The 27,715-nt window shown below is 32.5% G+C and overlaps 1 protein-coding gene and 1 non-coding gene across 2 annotated transcripts; both read left to right on the forward strand.

Annotated features, from left to right (window-relative positions):
- Nucleotides 1-677: 677 nt before the first annotated feature.
- TRNAV-AAC (transfer RNA valine (anticodon AAC)) lies at nt 678-750 on the forward strand. Its single transcript has one exon. It is a non-coding gene; the product is annotated as a tRNA-Val (tRNA).
- A 6,801-nt stretch (nt 751-7,551) lies between these two features.
- On the forward strand, nt 7,552-23,942 carry Phm (Peptidylglycine-alpha-hydroxylating monooxygenase). The gene is made up of 9 exons (XM_090103341.1): nt 7,552-7,906; nt 10,863-10,920; nt 11,883-11,970; nt 13,312-13,387; nt 20,506-20,632; nt 20,923-20,971; nt 21,380-21,525; nt 23,210-23,399; nt 23,713-23,942. The coding sequence occupies exons 1-9, from the start codon at nt 7,784-7,786 to the stop codon at nt 23,879-23,881; spliced, it is 1,026 nt and encodes a 341-aa protein (XP_089959467.1). The 5' UTR covers nt 7,552-7,783; the 3' UTR covers nt 23,882-23,942.
- Nucleotides 23,943-27,715: the final 3,773 nt, after the last annotated feature.

Genomic DNA, 27,715 nt, shown 5'->3' on the forward strand with positions numbered 1-27,715 from the left:
TGAAGGGAAAAGAGTTTGAATACAACAAATGGCATAGTGATGCAGAAGTAATCTCGCAAAATTACTTGTCGAATTGTTCGCGCGAGAACGCGCTCGTTGTCAGAATGGCCGTGTGAGAGAATCATAACAGAGTAGTTGTTATGTGGCTATACCTTCCTATTATAATGTACTCTATTATGTACAATATAATGTCGATATTGAATTGATATGAAATGCATGGGCTTACGGGCCATGCTATGGTTTATATTCCTTGAGTCAGTAGCTCGATGATATAGTCTCGGTACTACCATCGACCGCGCAAGGTGTGCGCACTGAGTCATTATTTAATATTATTTCACATATCTACCTAATTATAATTAATTATGGAGAGTTATTTAAATTCTCCGACATGTATAAATTGTAATCAATGAGATAAAAATATTTACGAAAACTTCATAATTCTTAATTAAGTATAGCAATAAATTAATAAGTAGATACCTATCTAGAATTATATTGATATGAAAATCATGGATAAATAATAAAAACAAACAATTTACGACTGGGATTAAAATATCACATTTTATCATTGTTTCTACAAAGCAGGTTTCTTGCATATTTTATAATCAGGGTCAATTATTGTGATTGGTCAATTTGTTCTACATTCGATTCTGATGCGTTTTTATATACGCAGTAAATAAGTTTCCGTGGTGTAGCGGTTATCACATCTGCCTAACACGCAGAAGGCCCCCGGTTCGATCCCGGGCGGAAACAATTTTTTTATAGGCGCAAATTTTTTGAATTAAAAATTCTGGGACACGAATAATTTTAAGTGGAGTTGGAATGAAAAGATAGGCAATTTGCGAAAATATATTAGTAGTATGTAGGTAGTACGTATTTGTCTATTTTGTATTTAAATACAAATTCAATAAATATCCAAATTATTTCGCACGAGGATTGAAGCAACGTTATGCTCTTGAATTCATCTCATTATATTTAGGTCTTTATCTCTTTTTGTTATATCCATTAGTACATAGGTACCTTCCACAGATCACAGAAACTATGGTACCTTCTTACAAAAAATCGCTATGATTATGCTTACCATAGTGTATAATAGAATGCTATAGAATCTCCATTCCACTCCAACAAACAACGTGAATATTTTTAAATATCATATAGTATTTGTGCGATAACCGTGAGAGATACTGAAATAGTCCCTTTCGAACGACTGGGCGTATTGTCGACTATTTGGTTATTTTGCCTGATTGGCTTCACTTGGAATATTTCCTCTCAATACATTCATGTTTGGACATTCTGGGGACACATCTTAAAATAGAATTCACATTTGATCTATTTGCCAGCTGACCCGGTGAAATGGAACGCTTCAGGGAATTTTTTCTTACATTATATTTTTGTAATTTTTCTTGCGTAAAATATTTTAGTAGTTCTGCTAGTGGAGTGGAGACAAATGATAAAAAGATAGCTTCTATCGCGGGCCTTGAGCTCGGGGACCGAATCGAGAAATTCCGTAACGAAAAAACCTCACGCTCCCCACTCCGACGGGCTCGGAGGTGTGGCTTGAAGGCATGCTATGCAATAGCTTTACCACAGACTACAGAGCAAGTAATTAGCTTTACCGCGGCAGTCCCCGAGTGCCACACGTCTTTTTTTAAATATTATATTTTTTATTCTCGAATTTTGGTTATTTATGAAGAAAAATAATTACTATAGAGAAATTATATTGTAGTGCCTTCAATAAATTGTGCCTATCGTGTCTATTTCGTTTATCTTCTTCACCCAGATTAGGATAACTTTTAATATAAACTGACCATTTATTCCCGAATAAATACAATCTAGTTAAGGTTCATAAATGAAGCAGTTAACCCACTGACCCTACCATATTATACCACTTAAGCCTCTATGACAGATGTTTTCACGGCGTAAACTACCATAAAACACGCAAAAACAACATAAATTGTCGCCAACAAACTTTAAAAAACCCGCCTAACCACAGAGCAAGTACAAGTCAATAAAAACTTCCTGAAAACTACAGTTACCCAACTCAACTCTAGACAAACATTTTTAGTCTGTGGTTTCTAGTTTATCTATGAACGACCTTGCGTGACAAAGTTTAATGTAAAATTGCGATAGGCTCGGTTAAGGGGTCAAAACGTGTCAAAGAAATACTTTTGGTATTTTTCTTAACAGTTAAATGATTAGTCAAGCCTTATATAAAAAGGAATTATGTGATAACAGCCATAGAAATAATTATTAAAATATTATATTAAGAAAGAATAAGAATATAATAAGAGTATTTTAGCGCTTTTTTCTAATTAGTAACACGAAATACTTAAAAGCGTTGTTTTATTGATAACAATTTTTCAGGACCTATTTTAATTTTGTATAAAATGCACGCAAAAGCTTTTTAAAATTGAATATTTTTTCATTGCCATTATACCTAATAGTTGATAGATAGTATCCATACTATATTAATATTATAAATGCGAAAGTAACTCTGTCTGTCTGTCTGTTACACAATCACGCCTAAACTACTGAACCAATTTTCATGAAATTTGGTATGGAGATATTTTGATACCCGAGAAAGGACATAGGCTACTTTTTATCCCAGGAAAATGACGCAATCCCGGAAATCCTACGGGAACGGGAACTATGCGGGTTTTTCTTTGACTGCGCGGGCGAAGCCGCGGGAGGAAAGCCAGTAGCACCATAAATCGATAAACAACCTGATATACAATTTGTCATGACAATGAAAATTAGAAAATTAATTTCATGTGATTTTTTAAAACAGTTTATTTAGAAATTTATAAAATTAATATCATCGCATTTCTTTTCACGTGCAATTTAACACAATAAATTAATGAATTCACTTAGTTGCGAATTCGGTTGTTATTTATTACAACATTTCTACTTATTAGTTATAACTAAGCCCATAGGGCCATTAACCTTTACGACATCCACATACCTTAAATCTACAAAAACCAAAGATGCTTTTACGCATCGCAACAATACCAATAAAGGCCAATCATCTGAACTGGAATTCAATTTCACCAAACGTAAGCAATTCTCATATCTGCGACAAACGTATTGCCCCCGGCTTTCCCTCTAAGATAAAAAAGAAACCTATCGAAGCATCTGCGAGGGGACTGCACTGGGATTGCAATTGGTAGATAAGTTGTATTTTTTCATTTTTGTTACACCCTGGTCCCTGGCTGAATATCTCTTGGGTGTAACTTATAGGGTGGCTGTTTTTGACTGGCTTTCATACGGTGTTTACTATCTTGCACTGTGCATTTGTCCAACTAAAGTGTCATTTATGTGTCACATTGGATGTATTATCAATTGATAAGAAATGTGGAAGAATCTGTCCTCACTGGGATCAGAAGTTGCCACGTAAGAAAAAGAAGAGAGATAAGAAATGACACACCTCCTTGAGAAATGACAACTGAGATTTGTATGATATACCTGATTGAAAAGTGAATGTTAAAACGGAGAGTTTGTTATGTGAATATTATTTTGATACAAAAAGATTCCGTTCCCGCAGAGGTACCTAGGTAGTACAAGTAGAAAAGCTATCTAGCTTCAACAGTAAATTTGAGTTAATTGACAAGCTTGCAAAAAACGACACTCCTTAATTTAATTTCCACCAAAAAATCCTAAAAGAAAACTTCTTAAAGCCCCATCACAAGTTTTATAATCATTTAGCGTTAGAAAACCACGAGTTAGATGTCAATTAAATCCCAAGGAAAACACAAATAGGCACTCCAACTGTACTCTGACGTCACCGTTTACGTCATAATACAAAACTCATTAATTCCAAGTGATAACTCACAGTGACTGCATCTTAATTACACCAAACTTAGCTATTTAGCTATCTGAACTCGTGGAGTGTCTTTACGTGCTGCCTTAAAATTCATTTAAAGTTTCAGGGCTCAACTTTCTAGGTCTTAGCAACAAAGGATGTTTACGGGAATACTTTCAAACTTAGACTGTTGTGCTAAACAGGATAAATATACGAGTATAATAAAGACTGGTGTAACAATAGATTTCAGGAATAATATGTAAGTACTTAAAATATCGTATCTTCGCGCTTTCAGGCGTCAATGGCAGTGTTTCATCCCAACATTTATCTCATACGGCAAACTGATTGATTCCTTTATTCTAATAGGTAGGTACATCTTATATGATTGTCGAATGTATGACAACATAAATTTAATTACAACTGGAAAACATTCATTCAAACAGAATCTGTGACAAATTACAATATAATTAAAACGTCTCAACTAAGTATTTATCACAGAGTAACGAAAGTGAATTAGGTACATGATTAATACATAATCGTGTACCTAATTCACTTTCGTTTCACATACCATCTAATTCGTCATATAGCCCACAATACACTCTATTACCCTATCCCAATATCCGCTGGCATTCACCCACAAACCCAATAAGGTCACGTGTACATCCATGTCAAACTCCGTACGTGTGTATCCTCCTTGACGTATGAACCGATACATACTGAGATACGTGATCTGTGTGTAAACGGGCTTATGTCAAACATTATTGTATAATCTGTAGACTGGCAATAATAGAAACTGGATGTAGGTAAGGATCCCTTTACTAGGAGTTACTTATTCGAAAATGCCTACAAGCTGTGCTATTTTTTTTTTAATTACTTTGTGGATATGAAGTTCTGCACTATTAAATCATATAATAACTCAGGCCCCGGAATCACAGACACAATAGAAAATCTATTGTGTCGCGGTCGGATCTGCCCGTTCGGGGCTCAATGGGTTAAAACATCTATGCATTTAAAACCATGTTGTTCCTTAGCTTGATAAGGAACCTGTATGATATTTTGTGAACGTTTAAGATTCATATAAAATTATATAGCTTTCATGAGATGCGGTTACTTGTTAGTCAATTTAAAATTAAGATTATTTTGTTGTAAACACCGTGTCTGCAAACAACTTCTTCTTTGCCTCCTATTTCTATACCTGTCTGAATTTACCATCTCGAGACTTATTAGCAAACGTGATAATGTTTATATTACATTTGTGCAGTAGTGCTAACTCTATTTTCAGTCACACAACGCGATAATAAAATTGATGAATACCATTATTACATAGTTTACAAAATCGAACTGAAAAATATGCTCTATATACAAGATGTTTCATTGTTCTTCTGAAGGCAATATGGATCACGTCCAACATAAAAACGTGTGAGCAACACGCCCGACAAGAGATAATATATTGAACGGCTTTGACAGGATATCAATTGGGACAGCGGAAAAATTCACTATTTCCACGAAATTACATTGTATATTGCGAGACAAAATATGGGTGAAACCACTCGCGAAAGATTTGAATCGTCTCCTGTTTGCTATTGAATTTGTCTTTACAAAATAGTGTCAATTGCATAGCAATTACCCTTTTATAAAATATTAGCTTTCCGCCCGCGGCTTCGCCCGCGTTTTCAAAGAAAAACCCGCATAGTTCCCGTTCTCGTGGGATTCCCGGGATAAAACCTATGTGTTAATCCAAGTTACCCTCTAGTATATGTGCTAAATTTCATTGTAATCGTTTCAGTAGATAGTATTTGCGTGAAAGAATAAAAACACACACACACACATTCTCACAAACTATAATATTATTAGGAATACTTAACCTTATACATTATTGGCGGTCTTATGGCTATGTAGGTAGTGATTTCTTGCAGACAACCGGACGTACGAAGAGAAATTAAATTAGAGGATTAGGTTATAATAATATGTATAATTACATACTTATTAACATAACAATTATAATATGTTAATTATTAATATTATGTAGATACAGCTTAAAATATCACTGTAACGTCATATTTCACTGAATGTACCTAAGTACCGTACTTATTATATAAAATTCGAGAGCAACAGGAGTTTTGAAACCTGACAAATAACTTTATCACTACAAGATACTTCCATTAGGGCTTGATGTATGGACATGGTTCGTTGCCAAGATGAGATAAACAAAGTACGGAACTTGCAAAATTTCACATTTTTATTTACATACCTATGGAACCTTACCTATTGAACTGCATAATTTTGGCACTATTTTTATTTTAAACAAATTTGAATAAAAACTTTCTCGTAAAAATACTAGGTAATCGTAGTAGACTACAGGCCCGTGTTGAAAAAATTATGGGTCATTTGACCCACCACCTGACCTATCTAGAATGATATAAGAGCATAAAATAAAAAGATTCAGCACTATGACGTCACTTGTAAGCTGTCCACCTGAGTGCAGATGAGAATTCGAAGGTTCAGGTAGAGATTTTCTCCCCTTGTCTCCATGATTTTTGTACGGCGTTGCGGAATAATTGATTAAAAGTAGTATAGAAATAGTATGACACAGATGCCGTACAAAATCAAATGACCAAATTTACCCCGGCAACTGTCGAAAAATAAAAATAAATTCCGACTTTGTGGACCACCATTTTTGTACGGCATCTGTGTCATACTATTTCTATACTGCTTTTAAGCCATTATTCCGCAACGCCGTACAAAAATCATGGAGACAAGGGGAGAAAATCTCTACCTGAACCTTCGAATTCTCATCTGCACTCAGGTGGACAGCTTACAAGTGACGTCATAGTGCTGAATCTTTTTATTTTATGCTCTTATATCATTCTAGATAGGTCAGGTGGTGGGTCAAATGACCCATAATTTTTTCAACATGGGCCTGTAGTCTATAGGTAGGCTTCAATAACAAGTATCTAGTACCTACTTACTGCTTTCTTAATGTTCTGAGCATTTACTTATGAAAGTTTTTTTTTTGTAAGTATATCACATTATTTATTATCAGTTTCATAACGAAGTTCATAAATCAATAAATCATTGCCTATAGTCATTATTTTTATTGTTTTTGGTTTAAAAATTTGATTAAACTGCCATCTATTGGATAACTATCAAATTATGACAAAACTCCATCGCTTTGACGTTTTGCGATATCAAACTGTAGATGTCACTTTATACCTATCTTGATTCGAATAAACGACATTTTTATGATATAAAATGTTATTGTAGAATTATTATTATAGAACAAAATAATCGATATTTTAAAGTTAATTCCTTAATTATAAAATATAGTTGTATAATAATACAATACATATAAACAATTAATTTCTAAACGATCAATGATACCATATACAGATTTTAAAAATTACCCAAATATACCTACTTCAGTTTTTTTTACTATATTTTAATGATTTTATGTAGATTTGTCGGGGAGACTGCTGATTTACTGAATTATGTTCTTGCGATAAATTGTATAAAAACTGAAAGTCCGTGTCAGTTAAATCTCTTAAAAAGAATAGATCTCGTTATATTATTTTTGAAAATCTTTGATATTTTCAACAAAATTTCAACTACTAATAGAGATATGTATATGAATTTAGTTATGACCTGTAACAAATCCTCATTATAACATTCTAAATAGTGAAAAATTAATTTATATATTCCTCTAAATTAGGTAAAACTTTAATTACTGGCTACACAAACGTATGACGTTAGTAGAATCAGGATTCGTCGTCAGTGGTTGTTTATTTTATAGATAAGTTTATTGATCCATCAGTACTTAGTTTTTACAACCTGAGTGCATGTCGTATTATTTGCTGTGGAAATAAGTGAACACATTGCAAATAAAATTAACGCTATAACGTTAACTACATCACTCACACAAGTGTTAATTTACATTTTCCGAATAGCTCATTTCTAAGTCTACGCGGGTTTTATTTTATTAAAATAAATATGGAAAGCTTAAATAACTTGTTTAAAGTGTTAATTTTTATAGTTTCCTTAAATATACTGGTAGTTTTTTCATATGAAGTGGATACATACGATTTACTCATGCCTAATGTATATCCCCACAGAGTAAGTATTTTTTCCTATTTATTAATTAAAAAATATACGTGGCTAAAATTCATTTTAGATTTATTTTTCTGTTAAGCTAGGTCAGGGATGGATTCTATAATTAACTCTAAAGTGCGATTTATTTTAAGAATTCCATTCAAATAAAAATGCGTGTTCATATAATATAATAAAGAAATATTTGAAACATAAATATAATTCCTATAATATGATGTGCTAGATTTCCGCCCGCGGCTTCGCCCGCGTTTGCAAAGGAAAACCCGCATATTTCCCGTTCCCGTGGGATTTCCGGGATAAAAAACTATCCTATGTGTTAATCCAAGTTACCCTCTATATGTGTGCTAAATTTCATTGTAATCGGTTCAGTAGTTTTTACGTGAAAGAGTAACAAACATCCATACATCCATACATCCTTACAAACTTTCGCCTTTATAATATATATTAGATATTAGATGTAGATACTGGTATTGTTATTCTATTTATCTACAAACATGCTTTTTAATAGAACCTTAATGTTTAATATAGGTTGTTATGTTATTGAAATCTGCCTGGGTGTTTTTGCATTATGCTTGGAAATAATTCAACCCCTGACCTTTACTATTGAGGCGTGCCATTGTAAATGTTAGTTATTTGTTTATTATTTAAATACTTTTATAAATAAAATAGATTTGTCTCTTTTTAGAAATTTATGAAAATACTTTAATAAAAGTCTTTAAATGTATGTAGTTACATAGATAATAAATATATCCAGAGTGCAGACATAAACTTTAACGATTCTGTAATAAAACAGGATACAAAATATTATGTTGTTATTGTTTCAATATTAATAATCAAATTCAGTGAGATGACAAAAATTGCAAAATGTTATAAGAATACCTATTACACCTATCCAGTGGCATAGCCTACCTTACAGGGAAAAAGAAAAACAAAACAGATTTGAACCTACATTCATTTACTAATTACTGTACGTTCAAATCAGTTTCATTTTAGTCTCTTTACACTTTAAAAAATCTTCAAAATTAAAAATAAAAACAATTAATTAATGCTTTAAAAATAGTTAAAAAAAGTTATTACAAAATATGATGCTGTTATCTATTGATCCATGGAGCAATAAGGCTCTAATCAAACACTTAACGCTTATCTCTAAAGTGATAAATGAATTTCATATTGCGAAATTTAATTAAACTTGAAACTTCTATGGCCCTTGCATGAAAGACAATAAGTTTCAAGTTATAAATAAATAAATATTTTCAGGACAATTTTTACACACGGCACAATCTGATCCCATACTAAGCTTTTGCTTGTGTTATGGAAACCAGATGGCTGATAAACATACATATATATATATATATATAATTTAAATAAATACTTATATAGATAATTAACACCCAGACACAGAGCAAACATCTATGTCCATCACACAAATATTATATTATTTATATTTTTCAGCATTATCGGTAGAAATTGTTTTCTCCTTTCAATTTTTCCACCCGTCCGACTAGGGCCCTTCCGGCCTCCTCCACTCAAGTGACAGCCCAAGCCGAGGTCCAAGATCCCCGTCAAGGGGGGACGCCCTTGTGCATGTCGCTACCAGGGTGAACCCTCAGTTCACCCACGCGTCCACGTTAAAATGTAGCCCTTCTGGCTAACATTGAGAGACACAAAGAATAAAAACAATTTTTCCAGCATCATAAGTTTTGAGCTTTCCCACAAATCAAAATATCGGTTATTTATACTTTAAAATTGCATGAAAATGGATTCAGTGGTTGCCGTTGTTTGCCATAAAAATAACATAATATAGACATAATAAGGGTGTGATTTTGTTAATTTGTGAATTTCAAAATAAAGCTATTAAATTATTGAAAATTGCTTTATGAACTCCAACATTTCCTGAACAACATCTTCTTATATATATAAAATTCTCGTGCCACAATGTTAGTCTGCATACTCCTCCGAAACGGGTGGACCGATTCTCATGAAATTTTCTGTGCATATCGGGTAAGTCTGAGAATCGGCCTACATCTATTTTTCATATGTACCGCGGGCGAAGCCGGGGCGGACCGCTAGTTATTATATGTATTTGTAATATGTTTCTCATTAATCACCAGAAAAGTATGTAATTCCATTTATACAATACACATTCAACAAACAACATAATTGTAAAATTGTAGTTATAATACAGCACAATAAAAGAATAAATTGAACAATTTTGTTCCGATTCTAATCTCATAATAATATACAATTTCACGAATATAATAATATTTTTATTTGCTTGTTTTTATAAATAGAGTTAAATCTATTTAAATATTCGGGAAAGTAACTCTGTCTGTCTGTCTGTCTGTTATGCTTTCCCGCTTAAATCTCTCAACCGATTTTTAGAAATTTGGCACAGACAATCTTTAGACCCTGAGAAACCTACCTACCTTTTATTGCGAAAAAACTCTAAACTTGTTATAAAGATTTGCAAAGTTTATTAGAAAAATGGTTTTTGAACTGGTTGTGTCTATTTAGTTCCACATACCAGTGTAAAGATCAAATCAAGGACATAATATTCATATTTAATAAGGAAAATCTGCAAGTGTTCATAAGGTAATTTTGTTGCTCTTAAAAATTTACATTAAAGCCAGCTATAAACAGAGTACAGACTAAAAAGGGTTAAAAGGGTACTGAAAATGAAATTATACTCTTCTAAAACGCATTAGTTTGTATGCACTCCTCCAAATATTATGAGGTAGGTACTAGGTAATTCAATTTCATATATTTCATTTTTTATGATAAAGACATTTAGACAAATTGTCTTTTATCAAGTTGTATCAAATTCATCTGTACAGTCTAAAAATAGGTCATTTGAAAATGTTGAGTTTTAAACATGTTAAAATATATGTAAATGTTGTTGTCATGTGGGTACCATTGTGCAATTAGTGTTTATCTCTGATCTCAATTTGTTTGTTTGTTTCAGGATGAGCTGTATCTATGTACACCTATTAGAATATCCCCAACTCAAAACTTTTATATAGGTAAGAAATAATAATGTTTGTTATAGTGCAATATATATGTATGTGTAGAGAAGATGGGTTAACCAATTTGTGATTGTTTTTTAAATGATAGTATTTGCCACCATATTGATATTAAGGCCTTATGTGAAGTCTCAGCTAATACTGTAGTTAAAATTGTCACATCCATCTACTGGTTAGTTTCAGCATTCATAATGTTCTAACATTTGGATAACTGATATTTATTTTCAAAGATATATTCATATAAGTATGCTTTAGTCCTTTAAGGTTTCTGGATGTGCATTATATATATTGTAAAATGTTATGTAAATTTCAGAAGCTTATCTCTATACTATGCATATGGCATATTAAATAATACTTATCTAATCTTGTAACATTGATTATAATAATTATTATGCATCATCTTAAATAATTATTTCTGTACATGTCAAAAGGTCTCTGGGGAATAACCTTAGTTATTCATTGAAAACAATATTTTGATAAAATGTAAATCCCCTATTTCTGTGTAAATTGGGTTTTGTGTCATGTTTATTTTACTATTTAGTTATTTTACTATTTACTAGCTTTCCGCCCGCGGCTTCGCCCGCTTTGTCTAAAACATAACAAATTATATACTAAAACCTTCCTCTTGAATCACTCTATCTATTAAAAAAAACGCATCAAAATCCGTTGCGTATTTTTAAAGATTTAGGCATACATAGGGACAGACAAAGCGACTTTGTTTTATACTATGTAGTGATTAAACATCACAATATCTGCTATAATAGTTAATTAATTTTAATATAATCGACAGATTTTTAAATTAATTGTTTTATGTATTAGTAGTGGAATATCAAACTGAATGCTAGATACAATATTAATATAAATATCATATAATTATCATTTTTACTTCTAGTTATTCCAAAAACTTGTTATCACATTTAGTTTCTTACATGATGATTTAATTATATTATTCTATATTGCAGTGGGCTTCAAACCGAATGCATCAATGCACACAGCACACCACATGCTTCTGTATGGTTGTTCGGAACCAGGATCTAATGATTCTGTATGGTAAGTGTGAAATTTCAATATAATGTGAGATTTAGAGATATTGGTGCAAGGAAATATGGTCTTTTGGTAGAGGTATTAAGGTTCCTTTTTGCGTGAATGTCAGTGGAGGCTTTTGTTGCATATTGCGATGGTGTGTGTAAATTATTAATACTAATGAAAGAAATGTTTAGTGTGATAAAACTTTACTTTTTCAAGTAAATTTATAGACCGGGAGATACTGACACAAAATTTCGAGTCATTTGTAACAGGATGGCGGTTCTACAGGGTTCTTAGTACGCAATGACAAAAAGAAAAATGATGGTGTGAACGCTGGTACCGGCGGCTTAGTCGCGTGGGCGTTAGTCGAACTCGTCGGAAAATAGCGAAAGTCAAACGATTTGTAACAGTATGGCACTTATTTTTCCTGTAAGTTTGAGGATCAACGAATATAAATACAAAATTTCAAAGATCTAGGTGTTGGAAATCTTCACTTATATAAATTAATAATAAATTTATTTTTCAAGTATGACAGCACTTTTTCCCCCTACTAGAAGTATGGCAAATATAATAATGGTCACATTTTATCAAATACTCTCCAAAAAGCCAAATGCAATACTGGTACAAAAAGATAGGCGAAATAAAAAAATTTTGCAGATTTTCGGCGGTATGGCGACCATTTGGAATCGTCCGAAAAGTATGGCATGGCGATTTTCATAAATGGCTGCACGACGATGGTTACCTGTGCAAAAGTTAGCTTGGTAGAAATGGTTGAATAATTGTTTTTTTTTTAAATCAACACATTCGCGTCGGTATGGCGGGCTGTAAGTCATACCGGAAAAGTATGGCATGACACTACCGCCTACTTCTTTTTTATGGGCTATCGGTAAATTCTAAAATTTTTGTGTTACAAATCGTTTGACTTTCGCTATTTTTCCGACGAGTTCGACTAACGCCCACGCGACTAACCCACCGGTACCAGCGTTCATACCATCATTTTTCTTTTTGTCATTGCGTACTAAGACCCCTGTAGAACCGCCATCCTGTTACAAATGACTCGAAATTTTGTGTCAGTATCTCCCGGTCTATTATGGTCAGATACGCTAGAATTTCAACAGTATAGTATGAAATTTGTATATTATAATTTACTGTCGATCAAAATACTCTCAATGACAATCAACATCAATTGTTGTTTAAAGTTATTTTTTATTGTTTATCTATAAACATACCATGTCTTTAATATTACATCATCTCGCATTCGTTATTTAAAGCAAACAAAAATATAAATAATGGGTATTGTTTCAAAAATGTTTATAAAATATAAATAAATAGCATTTTTTTTAAATGTTTATGTTTATATTTCAGGAGCTGTGGTGAAATGCAGAGCAGTAAAGTGGATAGCATGTACGCTACGTCTAGCCCTTGTCGGAACGGATCACAGGTATTATACACAAACTAGCTGTGCCCTGTGGTTTTACCCGCATTTCTACGCTAATATTAGTCTTAGTTTCTATCCTTGTCGGAACGGTTCACAGGTATTATTTTAAACTAGCTGTTCCCCGCAGTTTTACCCGCATTTCTACACTAATACGTACTAATACTACGTCTTAGTTCCTATAGGCTATACCGTTATAGGGTACATATGCCTATACCGTTATAGCTTTCCTCGATGAATGGACTATCTTACACTGAAATAATTTAAATCGGAATCCAAGTTCCTGAGAATAGCGCGTTCAAAAAACCAAACATAAATCTCTTCAGTTTATTACTATTGGTATTGATAGTCTAATAGAATAATATAATAATGAGTAAGTACTGATATTTAGTACGCATCAATACACCTATTAAACAAACACATATTAAAATTGAAAATTTTAAACTCTGAATAGCCTCCTAAGCCTCACATTTCTCGATATAGGCGATACAATTTGAAGGCATTGATAAGAAAGAGAAATAAGTCTAAGAAAAAAAAACTCTATTTGACCAAGATCAAGTTTTGTATTCGCCAAGATAGTGGCCTTTATTTGCACGAGGCAAATCAAAATGAGCGTGTAATTTATGTATGTCTATAACAAATATGAATTGTTTGTGTATGATTCAATATTGATAGCATATACTGGAACGAATGTAGTATGCAATGAAACGTTGCATTTTAAATGAGATTCTGCATCATGTGATGTCTTTGAATTATAAATTGAAAATTTACTTTAACTGTAACATAATAATAATAATAATAAGGGCGTAGGGATGTGACGACCCCATCGCCCACGGTTGGAATATCTATTGTCTACGTGACAATAGATATTCCACCCGTGCAATCAGTCAACCCGCAGGACACCTTGTGGCGGGGTGTCGGGGAGTAGCGACCCCGCGGGAACCGAGTGCTCCCGGGGGAGGCCCCTGTCTTCATCTCCGGCTCGCCTTCACCGGCCGGTCGGAGTGAAGCCTGACGAGGACAGGACCCCCACCTCTGGCTTGCCTTAACCGGCCGGCCAGAGTGGAGTCGCGAGAGCTTTTAGCTCGAAGGGTGGATGCGAAGCGTAAGTGGCGAGTGGGCACGTGATGCTGGACCCTCAGGGAGCGCGTGATCGTAGTTTAAAGTCCAGGGACGCCTCTCCACCCTTAGCTGCTCACAATATGTTGCCCCCTTGTCGCACTATTGCAGCGACTTATTTCGGGGGCCCATACAGTGAGAGGGCGAGTCACCACCTGCCAACAATTTTTTGCTATATCTTAGTGGAAAGGCAGGTGCCATAGTCTTCCATAGTCCTTAATTCCGGTCCATTAACATCCCATTCCATAGCCCAGTTTATTTTATTCCCTTATCTTGCAATAGTCCTACATCGGCCGCGGACTGCCTAGGGCTGTATCTCTATAGTGCAGTCATGGGCAGGCTGCGGCTGGTGTCCCACAACACATTAAAATTCTCGAAAGGGCCTCTGCGTGTTGGATCCGTGTCCCCACGTAAGCCTTCCAAAGATCCGGGTACCGTCCTTCTGGTGGTACCCGAGTATTATGGAACAGAGAAACATAATAATAATAATATATCGTTTATTTCTTATTCTTTTCATAGACATAGACATGGACATATTCAATATAGTTTTGTTCACAAGTAAAAAGTATAAGTGGCACCCGTTTTAGGCTTAGTTCGAAGAACTAGCCTGTATATACAGGCACCAGCTTCTCCCTGAGTCATTTGAACTTTAATAAAACAAAAAACTTGAAAAGTGAGCTAGTTATATAAATGGTATGTGCAAGCATATTATACAAATATGATTACTAAATAAATATAAAATTTTAAATTTATGAGTAATGTGTGTGTGTGTGTGTGTGTGTGTGTGTGTGTGTGTGTGTTGGCGTGTATATGTGTGTCAAAATAAAGTAAATATATCAAGTAAATTATAAATAAATAAGAGAATAAATAAAAATACAAAAAATAGGTAAAATAAACAAATATTGATTTATAATTTTAATAAATTTAGTATGTAATTGATTAAATACTAAACAAATTATATATATTTTATAATATTTATATGTGAAACAAGATTTATAGTTTTATAGTTTTTTCTTTAGTAAGTTTTCGGTGGATTCATAAGACAACTCCTGTAACCATTCTGTGACTGTTTTTTTACATTTATAATTATTCATAGAATATATGTTTAAGATTTTATTTGCTTTATTGTAAATATAATCTCCTAATATAGCATAAAACTTCGTAGGAAAATAGTGTTGAGAACGTTTAACCTCACATACCATGTAGGATCTACGTTTATCAGTGCTGTTTAATTCAAATTCAAGTTCCTGGTGTTTTCTTAAAATAAGTTGCAGCAAAAACAATTGTCGCACTGTTAGGACTTGGCATTTTTTATATAAATCTTTGGTCGGATAATCAATTGGCCGAAAGGTCATGACTTTTAAAACTGATCTTTGTGCTCTCTCAATGGTAAGCATGTTACTCTTAGCCATGCCACCCCAAGCAGATATTCCATAATTTATTAAGGACTGGCATAATGTAAAGTATATCCGTTTAATGAGGTTGAAGTTCATGATGTGACGGAGATTTTTAAAAATAATTATCAATTTACGAATGCGGGCAGCCAGAAGTGTTGCATGTTTATTACAATTTAGATAGCAATCAACAATAACACCTAGATACTTAATGGAATCAACATTTTGAAGAGTTATACATGTACAAGATAGTTTATCAGGGCAGAAATGAGCTTTAAGTGTTAAGTTACTTGAATGTCTTATAGAATTTTTGTTTATGCCAAAAGTTAAGTATTTGGTTTTATCAGAATTAAGAGTCAACGAATTAGATAGCAGCCAATTACTTACGATATTTAAACCAGACTGTGAATGTGAAAAAGCTTCCTCCCACGTTCGACCATCAAATATTAAAACCGTGTCGTCTGCATAAGCTATTATTTTGCCGTTTTCAAGAGATAGATTTGTCAAGTCATTCATGTACAGTAAGAAAAGCGTTGGACCTAAAATACTTCCCTGCGGAATACCAAAAGAAAGCGTTTGTTCGGTACTAATTAAGCCGTTTAGTTTAACAATTTGTGTTCTATCGGTTAAGTAACTTTTGAACAATTCAAATGGTTTACCTCTTATACCGACATAATTTAGTTTGTTTAATAGCAGGGGCATCGATACCGTATCAAAAGCTTTCGCGAGATCGAGGAAGACGGCAACACATCTTCTATTTATATCAAGATTAGCCACAACGTGATCGATAAGATTGTGTAGTGCGTCCGTCGTTGATCTCGATCTGCGAAAGCCAAATTGATTGGGTGATAAAATACAGTGCTTCTCAAAGTAAGTAACCAAACGTGTATTCATTATTTTTTCAAATATCTTTGAGAGGCATGGGAGTATCGATATAGGGCGATAATTATTCATAGAACCTCTATCTCCCGCCTTATATATTGGATGGATAATTGCTTTTTTAAAAGTGTTGGGGAAAGTCCCAGAAGACAAGCACAAATTAAAAATGTACACAAGGGGCTTAACAAATATAGGTCTATATTGTTTAACTATATTGGCTGGGATATTGTCCCATCCAACTGCACAATCACTTCGAAGAGAGACTATCAGATTGTTTATTTCTATCTCGTCGGTTTCATAGAAACAAAAAGAATTAAAAAAATTGGACGGGGACGAGGAAGGAAGAGTCGCATCAGATGTATTATGTGAAATCTTTTCTGCAAGTTCCTTACCAATATTAGCAAAATAATAGTTGATGCTATTTAGCGTTTCAACCGCATTTTCAGAATTATTAAGTAAGTCACAGCCATTTTGATTTCGAGTATTCATGTGAGTAAATTTTTTTATGCAATTCCAAAGTGATTTATTGTTATTACTTGAGTTTATTATAAGTGTCCGTTCATAATTTCTTTTTACTTTTTTTAACAATGCGTTACAAAAGTTACGGTAACGTTTATAAGTTAAAGATAAGATAAGATTATTAGGCGCTTTTTTAAATTTTTTTTGTAGTTTATCCCTTAGTCTAATGCAGCGAAGTAAACCAGGAGTAATCCATGGTTTGATAATTTTTTTGCGGCAAGATATTTGTTTCGTAGTTGTAGACTGTTGTATACCCTGAGAAATAAGATTAGTGAAATAAGACGCGGCTAAATTAGGATCCGTTATTGTGTATAATTGAGAAAAATCTAATTTATCAAAATAATTACTCAAGGCATCAGAGTCGGTTGTCGTTATAGATTTAAGTTCGTTTTTTGACCTATTTTTAGAAGAAAATTGCAAGCAAAAAACTACTGGGTTATGATCGGTGACTAAAGAATCAATAATAAAAGTATGATATAACTCTTTACTTTTAACCATAACATGGTCTAAACAGTTGTTTGATCGGGTTGGCAATAAATGTGCTGGTAAAAGTCCTGTCATAGCTATACAATTGAGATACTCACTTGATAAATGATCTGTGTTTGATGATTTTATGTCTATATTTATATCGCCTGTAATTATAATATTTGGATACATGGATAGTTTATTTACGATCGAATGCAATGAATTAATAAAATTATGAATATTTTTAAAACTTGGGGAACGATAAATGGCTATAAGAGCTGTATCACTCCCCATCTTTAGTACTAAGCAATTTGCCTCAGAAAAATCCGGTTCTTCAAGAAGTATTGACATAACATTTTCACGTACATAAATAGTTAAACCATCATTCTGATTTAAATACTTTGTATTTGCAAACGATTTAAAACCATTCAAGGTAGGAATTATATTATTACAAGACAACCAACACTCTGTTAAAACTATAATATCAAATACAAAATTAAATCTCGACAACAATAGAAGCAAATTATCCCAGTTAGCACTCAAACTACGAATGTTCTGCGTTAATATTTTTAAATATGAATTCTTACGTATTTTGCTGCAACAAGATTCCGGGTCACTGTATACTGCACTTGGATTCATGTTATTATCTAAATCATCAAGCACACATGTTTGTATAAAATCACACATTGTTATTTTTTGAGAATTTGAGCAGGAGATTTAACTTAGTTTTAAATATAGAAAAAGTAAGTATAGCTTTGTTAAGCTTTGTATGCATGAAATATAAAGAACGGACAAGGATTATTTGTTTAACCTTATAAAGATTAAAATACGAACCAAAGAACAATAAGTTTTTGAAGTACCCTCTCATTAGCTGTAGAATATTAAAATTAATCAGAAAGGATACGGTAGGCCATCTAGTATCGTATGATGTTGTGTGGTACAAGTGATTAACGATTATATTTATTATAAATTTTTTACTTAATAATTTTGTTAACAATTTTGTAAAAAGTATGTGATAATTGGGATATATAATGTGCATATTTATAACTTTTGTTTGATTACTTATTATGTATAATAATATATTATAAAAATATAATTTGTATATTATTATATGCATACGAAGAACAAGAAAATACTTAGATATAAAATATGATAGTATTGGTAACTTAATTACTTTATGTGAAGAGAATTCCAATATTGATATTGTCTTGTTTAAGTGAATAAAGTTTTGTTTAATGTGTGTGTTTTGTAAGATTTGTTTACATAAAATTAAAAATAAGCTAATAATTAGGAGTCCCTTAATACGAACTAAAGAACAAAACGGGAGCCACTGCATAAAATTTCTTATACACATAGAAAATAGTCACTTTTGTTTCAGATTTTTCAGTGTACACTCGTTATCAACACGTATTGCTGGCGAACCTTCTTCCTTTTTGATGTAGATAATACCTCGAACTGTCCAATAAAATGAATAATTATTTTTCTTAGCAAATTCACGGGTGAGAAAGAAGAGTTTCTTGGCTCTGGTTGATAATGATTCTGATATAAAGATTTGCTTCTGTGGGCCGGTAATATTTATGTGGGTGGTATTTAGTTTTGAGCTTCTACTCTCTTTGTTAAATCTCTTATAGTTATGTAATATCTCCTCCTTGGTGAGAATGGATACAAGACTAAGCAATATGGGTCTCTCAGATGCGGTACTTTTTCCAGTTCGGTGCACATTATTTATCTGTGATTTTACTAATGGACATTTAAGGGTTTCCGCAATGGCCAAAACCGAGTTCACCAAATCCTGTTTTGTTTCTTTTTCTTTGACAGGAATGTTCCGAATTTCTAGGCTGGTTAATTTTTGCGAGGATTCCATGCTCTCAATTGTTTGACACATATCATTTATTTGTTTTTGTTTTGATTTTAATTCTTCCTCAACCGTTGTTAATTTAATTAGAACCTCGTCGTACTTGTCAGACATATATTGAATCGATTTTTTTATATCACTGCATTCGTCTTTTAATAAATTAACTGTGGTAAATATTGACGTAATCTGGTCTTCTTGCTCTGATTTCCAAGAAGAAAGCATATTCATAATATCTTCTTTTAGGTTTTTTATTTCATCATATTGGTCTATGCGTTTTCTTTTCGGTTTCCGCAGTGGGATGTTTCTGTCAGTATCCGAGTCTAGTACGCTCATATTTGAACCAGAATCAAGTTGGCTTTTGCTCTTGGACCACAACGACGTGAGCGTTGGTGTCGTAGTCGTAGACGGCGGAGGAGAGCGCTGTAGTGGCATCTCGTTCATACAAAGTTAGTGCGTAATAAAATGAAACTAAAAACACGTCTGCACGACAGCACGACCGCGGCGAGAAGGGGATAATCTTCTAATATTCTATTATGGGTCCTCCCAATGATACTCTCTGAGGAGACTGATGTCATAAACATTGAGACTGATATTATTTTGGAGATGTTTGAAACTGTCACAATAACTATAGGTCAAAGTTATTACCCATTTGAAACATTTTATTTATATTTATGACAACTTATGGTTACTGCAATCCTTAATATTTCCTCATTTTATAAATGACTAGCTTTCCGCACGCAGCTTCGCCAGCTGCAGTGTAGTCATAAAATTAGAAATTAGATGTTTCACCGCGGTAAGAAGTATAATTTGACATAGACACAATAAAACTACAATATTAGTAAGGATTGTTAAAAGTGACCCATATTAAGTATAAAAAATAAATTATATTTCAGATCGTATACGCATGGGCCCGTGATGCGCCAAGTCTGGAGATGCCGCCAGACGTCGGCTTCCTCATTGGCCGCGACTCACCAATCAAATACCTCGTGTTGCAAGTGCATTATATGTCCAAATTTCCTGGTAAGTTCTTGAATACCTATTGAATGTTTAGGCTATTTTCAGAAATACTACACCACAGTTTATCAGCTTGTGGTTTGTTAAAATATGTAACAAAATTTTTCTAACGGTTTCCCTGATATCCTCATATTGTAGGTACTTCTTATAAAATTGAAGAATTTTTAACATGTTCAAACATTGTACTTCTCTTTTATGAAAATAAATAATCAACTCCAAATTCTTATGTAATAGTTCCCATATGAGTATATTTAGCGAACTAAAACATTGATCAAAACGTAACTCTATTCTTTCAGCTGGCAAAACCGACAATTCTGGCGTCTTCTTGAAATATACCCAAGCAGTGTAAGTACATCGATTTATTTATTTTATATGCAACTAGCTTTCCGCCCGCGGCTTCGCCCGAATTTTCAAAGGAATACCCGTATAGTTCCCGTTCCCGTGGGATTTCCGTGATAAAACCTATCCTATGTCCCGGGGTAAAAAGTAGCCTATGTCCTTTCTCGGGTATCAAAATATCTCTATTCCAAATTTCATGCAAATTGGTTCAGTAGTTAAGGCGTGATTGAGTAACAGACAGACAGACAAGAGTTACTTTCGCATTTATAATATTAGTATGGATAATGCATGAGTATGTGCCCTGTGGTTTTACTGTGAATATGAAAACGTATCATTTTAAATAAATTATGTACATCGAAATCATTATGTACCTACGTGATTATAAACGATTCATAAATGTTTTAAAATTTCCAGTATGCCCCGCCAAGCCGGAGTCCTACTCCTTGGTACAAGCGGTGTGATCGCTCCACACAAAATAGAACATATGGAGACAGCTTGTACATTGCGAGAGGATAAAGTGATTCACCCGTTCGCGTTCCGCACGCACACGCATAGCCTTGGTGAGTTGTGTTCTAGAATGTTCTAGAAGGTTCTAGAATATTCCATTAGGTAACGGGTACTATGGGGAAATTATAGCTCCATGAGTGGTAGAACACACGGAGACAGCTTTTTTATTGATAAAGTGATCCACCCTTTCGCGTTCCGTACACACACGCATAGCCTTGGTGACTTGTGTTCTAGAATGTTCTAGAAGGTTCTAGAATGTTCCATTTCATAGCGAGTCGTATTGGGAAATTAATGATCTAAAGACTTTCGTGTGTGAGGTAGAACACATGGAAACAGCTTGCACGTTCCGCACGCACACGCATAGCCTTGGTGAGTTGTGTTCTAGAATGTTCTAGAATGTTCTAGAAGGTTCTAGAATATTCCATTAGGTAACGGGTACTATGGGGAAATTAAAGTTCCATGAGTGGTAGAACACACGGAGACAGCTTGTATTATTGATAAAGTGATCCCTTTCGCGTTCCGCACACACACGCATAGCCTTGGTGAGTTGTGTTCTAGAATTTTCCATTTGAGAACGTATAGTATGGAGAAATTAAAGTTCCATGATTGGTAGAACACATGGTGATAGGTTACTCGTTGGGATAGTTTTGTTCTAGAAGAGTCTAGAATATAATAATCTCTTTTGATGTAGGTAATGTTCTTCGATATTCTGGAATATTCGAGTATCTTGTTAGCATGTTACTTGCACGCTTATCTTAAACATTGTGCAAGTTGTCAACCCAATAACGTTAGAGAGAAACGAGGGATCATTTAGTTTCTTCCTTGCATTTTAATATACATTTTATGATATTATATCCCTTTTTTATTAGTATTACTAGCGACCCTCCCCGGCTTCGCACGGGTGCAATGCTGATACTAAATACACTACAGAAAAACTGTGAACGTTGTATATAAAAACATAACCGCCCGCTCCGTCTTCGCAAATCGCACGGGTATAAAATAGATAGCCGGGCGGCCGGCCGGTACCGCCGCAAACGCTACGTCCCGCAATTTTTAAATCTGTAATATCTTCGAAAATATTCACTTAAATCATACGATGTAAAGGGCCATATAGATCTATATTAAATGAAAAATGTATTCAAGGTATTTAATTGGTTAAGGATTAATGCTGTATTGGTTAAAATCGCATCGAAAATTAGCCATTATTTGTCGTAAAAAGTAAATGACAAAAAAATTTATTGTGGGTATATAAGTATCCATAAGAGATAGACATATACCATCGCGGACTTTTCTATAGACCTTTTCAATGTGTATAATACTTAGTACATTATTTTGATAAAACTCGTAGGATTCAGCCTGCGTTTGCAATGTAAGCGGAAAAAATGTACTTTTTTACGACATCACATTAGAAACCTCAAAAATAACAATACTTCTCCACTATTTAATGGATGTTATTATACATATAAACCTTCCTCTTGAATCACTCTATCTATTAAAAAAAACCACATCAAAATCCGTTGCGTAGTTTCAAAGATTTAAGCGTACAAAGGGACATAGGGACAGGGAAAGCGACTTTGTTTTATACTATGTGGTGAAGTGTGTGCAAAACAAACGTGGATATTTTATTACATTAATAAATTTGTAATTGTTTTATAATTAGTTACTTAAAACTTAAGTATAAATCTGCGCATAAAGATAATTTTGTACTAATTTCTAATTATTTTTTCCGTATTCCAGGCCAGCAAGTATCCGGTTACGTTGTTCGCAAGTCACTTAACGGTGACGATTGGACCCTTATAGGCACAAAGGACCCGCAAAAACCCCAAATGTTCTACCCCGTGGTGTATAAGGACCCCATTGGGAAGGGGGACATTTTGGCCGCGAGATGTGTGATGAAAAATGATCACGATTATATGGTTAAGATTGGGTATGTATAGCCAATATCTGGTTTTGAAGAATTCTCTGTTCTTTAGAGGGCACTTTAAAGTTGACCTGCATGGGTTGAACTATAAAAAAAGAGCCTTTGTGTCGACACGTGTCAGAAATGAAACTTCTTTGGCAAGATTCAAAGATACCAAAATCGTCGCTTTACTAGATATGACGTGGTGGTATTGCTATGATGCGACCTTAAAATTTTACTGTCAACGCGCCTAAAGAAGTTTCACTTCAAAAAGTTTTTTATTTTGTTTGTAAAAACGATTTAGAAACAACATAGTAATATGATTCTAAATTATTTTCAGATCAACCAACCAAGACGAGATGTGTAACTTCTACCTAATGTACTGGGTGGAAAACGATACCCCATTAGACATGAAGTACTGTTTCTCAATCGGACCACCGTTCTACTATTGGAACACAGCCCCAGAAGACTTCAACCGAATCCCCGATATAGACGATAATAGCGTGTAATTCTCGACCTTACGACACAGGTAATAAGGCGTACCATGAAAACTTGCATAATATTACAAATAGTTTAGGTAAATTTGATGTTTGGTGTATGTTTAGTGGGAACTAAGTATTTTATTTATATGTATTATCGTGACTTGGACATTTTTTGTCGGCGTTTAATTTTAATGACAATACATTCCTGAATTCGAATTTAATTTATTTTAATATTTTTTTTTGTTATTATCTAGATCTGTGTTATTTAGTTATTTTTATTTAATCATCATCATTAATCATTAAATAAAATTAATGTTATTTAACGCCATGAGGCTATTTGTCTTAAAGGCAATGTCTAATAAATATTCTTCCATGATACATAGATTAAAAAAAAACTTTAAACGTCACAAAAATATCGTTGATTAGTTAAATGAATTACTTATACATTTGTATTATATCTAATAAATAATTCTATATAAATTATAACATTGTGTCAAAGACTAAATTAAACTTCTATTTCTCGCTTAACTATGCTCAAAGAAAAATATCAAAAAAGCTATTTGGATTTGAACTTACTAAATTATATATTAAATAAATACAATATATTCCTTATAAAAACATTTTATGCACAATGTGGTTATCGTGTGATTAATGAGATTATATCTATAGGATATTAAAAAAATAAAAAAAAAATCATATCAATATATATTTGTACTATTTGTAGGTAAAAACGGAGCATTCCAGAATATATTTTAGCATAGCTGTAAATTATAGAAATTCAATGTCTACATTTGAATAAAAAATACAAAAAAATGTGTATAAAAAATTAAAAACCTATTTTGATTGCCATCTATAATTATCATACTCATTTAGCATTTTTTTTACTGTTATTTTATGAGGAAAAACTATTTTTTTGTTTTCTCTGCTATGTTCCATGTGTAAATTAAGTTTTTATATATTTTATTAAACCTATTTTTGTTTTGCTATTCTAGATAAGCCAAAAAAAAACTGGTCACAAAAAAGATATTCGAATAAACTACAAAAAATTCGGAATTTATGTATAATATGAACGAAAAAATTAAAATAATTAGGTAGTTTATTTTATTTATTGATTTGTTAATAAAATCTTACTGCATACTATTTTTTCGGATATTAAAAAAAAAACATTTGCATAACAGAAAGCTTTATTCACATAAAAGTCTGAGAAATTTCAGATCTGATGTATTTTAATATCTTTACAACTTTATAACATCATCTAAGCTTTGTATTCCCTTTTTTAATAATTACATTTTTAATACAACAATATTATTTACTAATTATTATTTATTAACAATACATAAATAATTTATATCTAAAAGAATTTTTCTGTATTCAGATTATGTTCATAAAAACTTTTAAAATATACACAATCGAAAAATCTTACATTTATATACGAAGTATGTATTTTTTTAACTAAATAAATATTATCTGATACAAAAATGACTCGGTACGTTAACTGGACTTCGATATATTATGTAAATAATTATAAAAATATAACATAGTTATAATTATAAGTTTGACTATTGCTCTTTTTCGAGTAGCGATAGTATCTGGATGACAGAGTAGGATTTTTTATTGTATTAGTAGATATTATGCTTTGTACACACTTGACTAAACTAAACAGGCTTATGGGTGACAAAAAATTTGATTAACAATTAACTTTGGACCAAAATTAGTATATTTTATGGATTTGACTTCATTCTGATTAATAGCTGATTATTACATAAGTAAGTACCTGACTTTTCAAATCACTACTGGTATAATTATATTATATTCATGATGGTCAATGTCATACTCAGAGAGGTTCAAAAAATGTTTAGTAAAAATGTTTTTAAAGATCATTATGCATTTTACAGAATAAATATTAAATAAATATACTATAAACACTTAAAACACCGCATAAAAATTATATAATTTATGCCGTCAAAAAATATACAGTTATTCAAATAAAAAAATCACAATGTCGCTCTCATTAATTGAGGTCTAATGTGTACACAGCAGAATATGCGATGCCTTGCTTTATTTATAAATATAATTAATTAATATAATATTCAAAACATATTATAAATAGATGGACCGGTTAGCGCAATCTATTTTAATTCTAAAATTTAGATTTAATTTTAATTTGCTCACACTGCTATATTTGTGAATAGCAATAACGGCAATTAATTTTCCATTTATCATTATTTATGTTCATAATTTCTGAGAAAGAAACACCATCGATAAATTATTATAATATAAATAAATTTTTAAAATAATACGCTGTAAGACGTAAACCGTCTTATTACAAATCATGGACTAACTAAAAACCGGGTCTAAAACTTATTAAAATCATGGTCTGTGTAATAGGCCATCCACACGTCTGCCGAACAACGTAACAAACAACGAACACATAGGGACAGCACTATACAAAGAAAAGAGATGTACTTATTTCCTTCTCGCTTCTCTGTATAGCGCCGTCCCTATCTGTTCGTTGTTTGTCACGTTGTTCGGCAGACGTGTGGATGGCCTATAAAAGTAAATTATAAGATAAGGACATGTTTAAACCTCTGTACTAAAGTTAAACCATGGCTTGGGTTTAAACACAGGTTTAAACCAGGTTTATTTAAGTTTTTGTAATAAGACGAAAATGGTTTTTTCCATAAAGTTAAAATATTGCTATAGAAAATTTATCGTTTATTTTACTTTACATACCGATAAAATGTAACATAGATCTGAATTAAGTAATGTGCAATATTTTCCCAGTGTTAAGTTAATTTTAATTATAAAATATTCTATCGTATGAATTCCATTAAATATAATTCTAGTCTATTGATCTGTTATTATTAATTTAAGCTTTGATTTGATCTGAATCAAATATATAATCAAATATATAATAATCTTATAATGTACCTATTAGGATAGTTGCGAATGTCGGAATGATATAAGATAATTGGAACTATATTGGACCATAGATATTCTATAAGAAAATTTTCTAAAATCAAAGCGTATGTATAATATACCATTTTTTATATTAACCGTCATTCGCAATTATTATCTTATAAAAAAAACATTTGTCTAATAAGCTTAAGTTTCAAATAAAAAATAAGTCCCGTTTACGACAAAATATACGAACATAAAAATAGTGCTATCTCTGTTTTGTCATGTGAAAGACAAGGACAGAATGATGCAATAACCTCTAAAAAATAAGACTAAACGGGAAGTCAAACGGGATTTATTTTGTATTATTTTAATTATTCTTCCTCTTTAAAGAATTATATTGAATAAATATTATAGTCTGTTTGTTATCAGTTGTAAAAACGCACGCAAATAATTAATAGTATATGTTTTACTAGTGGTGCATAAAATCGTGTTGGACACGCTTAAGTATTTTTTGTTATGGATATAATTCTCAGTATTGAAAAGTATTACGTTTCCTTTCAGTATAGTAAAACTAAGATTTTTATTCGCATAAAAGCGATTAGACATTATTGATGGTGTGTATTTAATTTAATTTAATATTTATATATTATTAAATCCTCCATTGCTAATTCTAACATGTTATGTTATAATTATTCTACTGTTAAGCGCGTCACACACGGTGAAGATACTATAATATTTTATCTTAAGATACTGTTATATTTTATATTACAGTATCTTAACGCATCCGGTATCAGCGTTCGGACCATCATTTTTCTTTTTGTCATTGCGTACTAAGACTCCTGTAGAACCGCCATCCTATTACAAATGACCCACAAAATTTCGCGTCATTTGATATCTTAAGATAAAATATTATAGTATCTTCACCGTGTGTGACGCGCTTTAATGTTGCTTTAATTTTTT

The sequence above is a fragment of the Colias eurytheme genome, chromosome 6, assembly GCF_061535395.1.
Source record: "Colias eurytheme isolate Ceu_HAF_F1 chromosome 6, ilColEury1 Martin Lab GWU primary, whole genome shotgun sequence".
NCBI lineage: Eukaryota > Metazoa > Arthropoda > Insecta > Lepidoptera > Pieridae > Colias > Colias eurytheme.

Coding starts and splice junctions, on each gene's coding strand:
- Phm (XM_090103341.1), top strand. CDS start 7,784: ATGGAAAGCTTAAATAACTTGTTTAAAGTGTTAATTTTTATAGTTTCC. Junction 13,388..20,505: donor CTTGTCGGAACGGATCACAG/GTATTATACACA, acceptor ATTATATTTCAG/ATCGTATACGCATGGGCCCG. Junction 20,972..21,379: donor TTGAAATATACCCAAGCAGT/GTAAGTACATCG, acceptor TAAAATTTCCAG/TATGCCCCGCCAAGCCGGAG.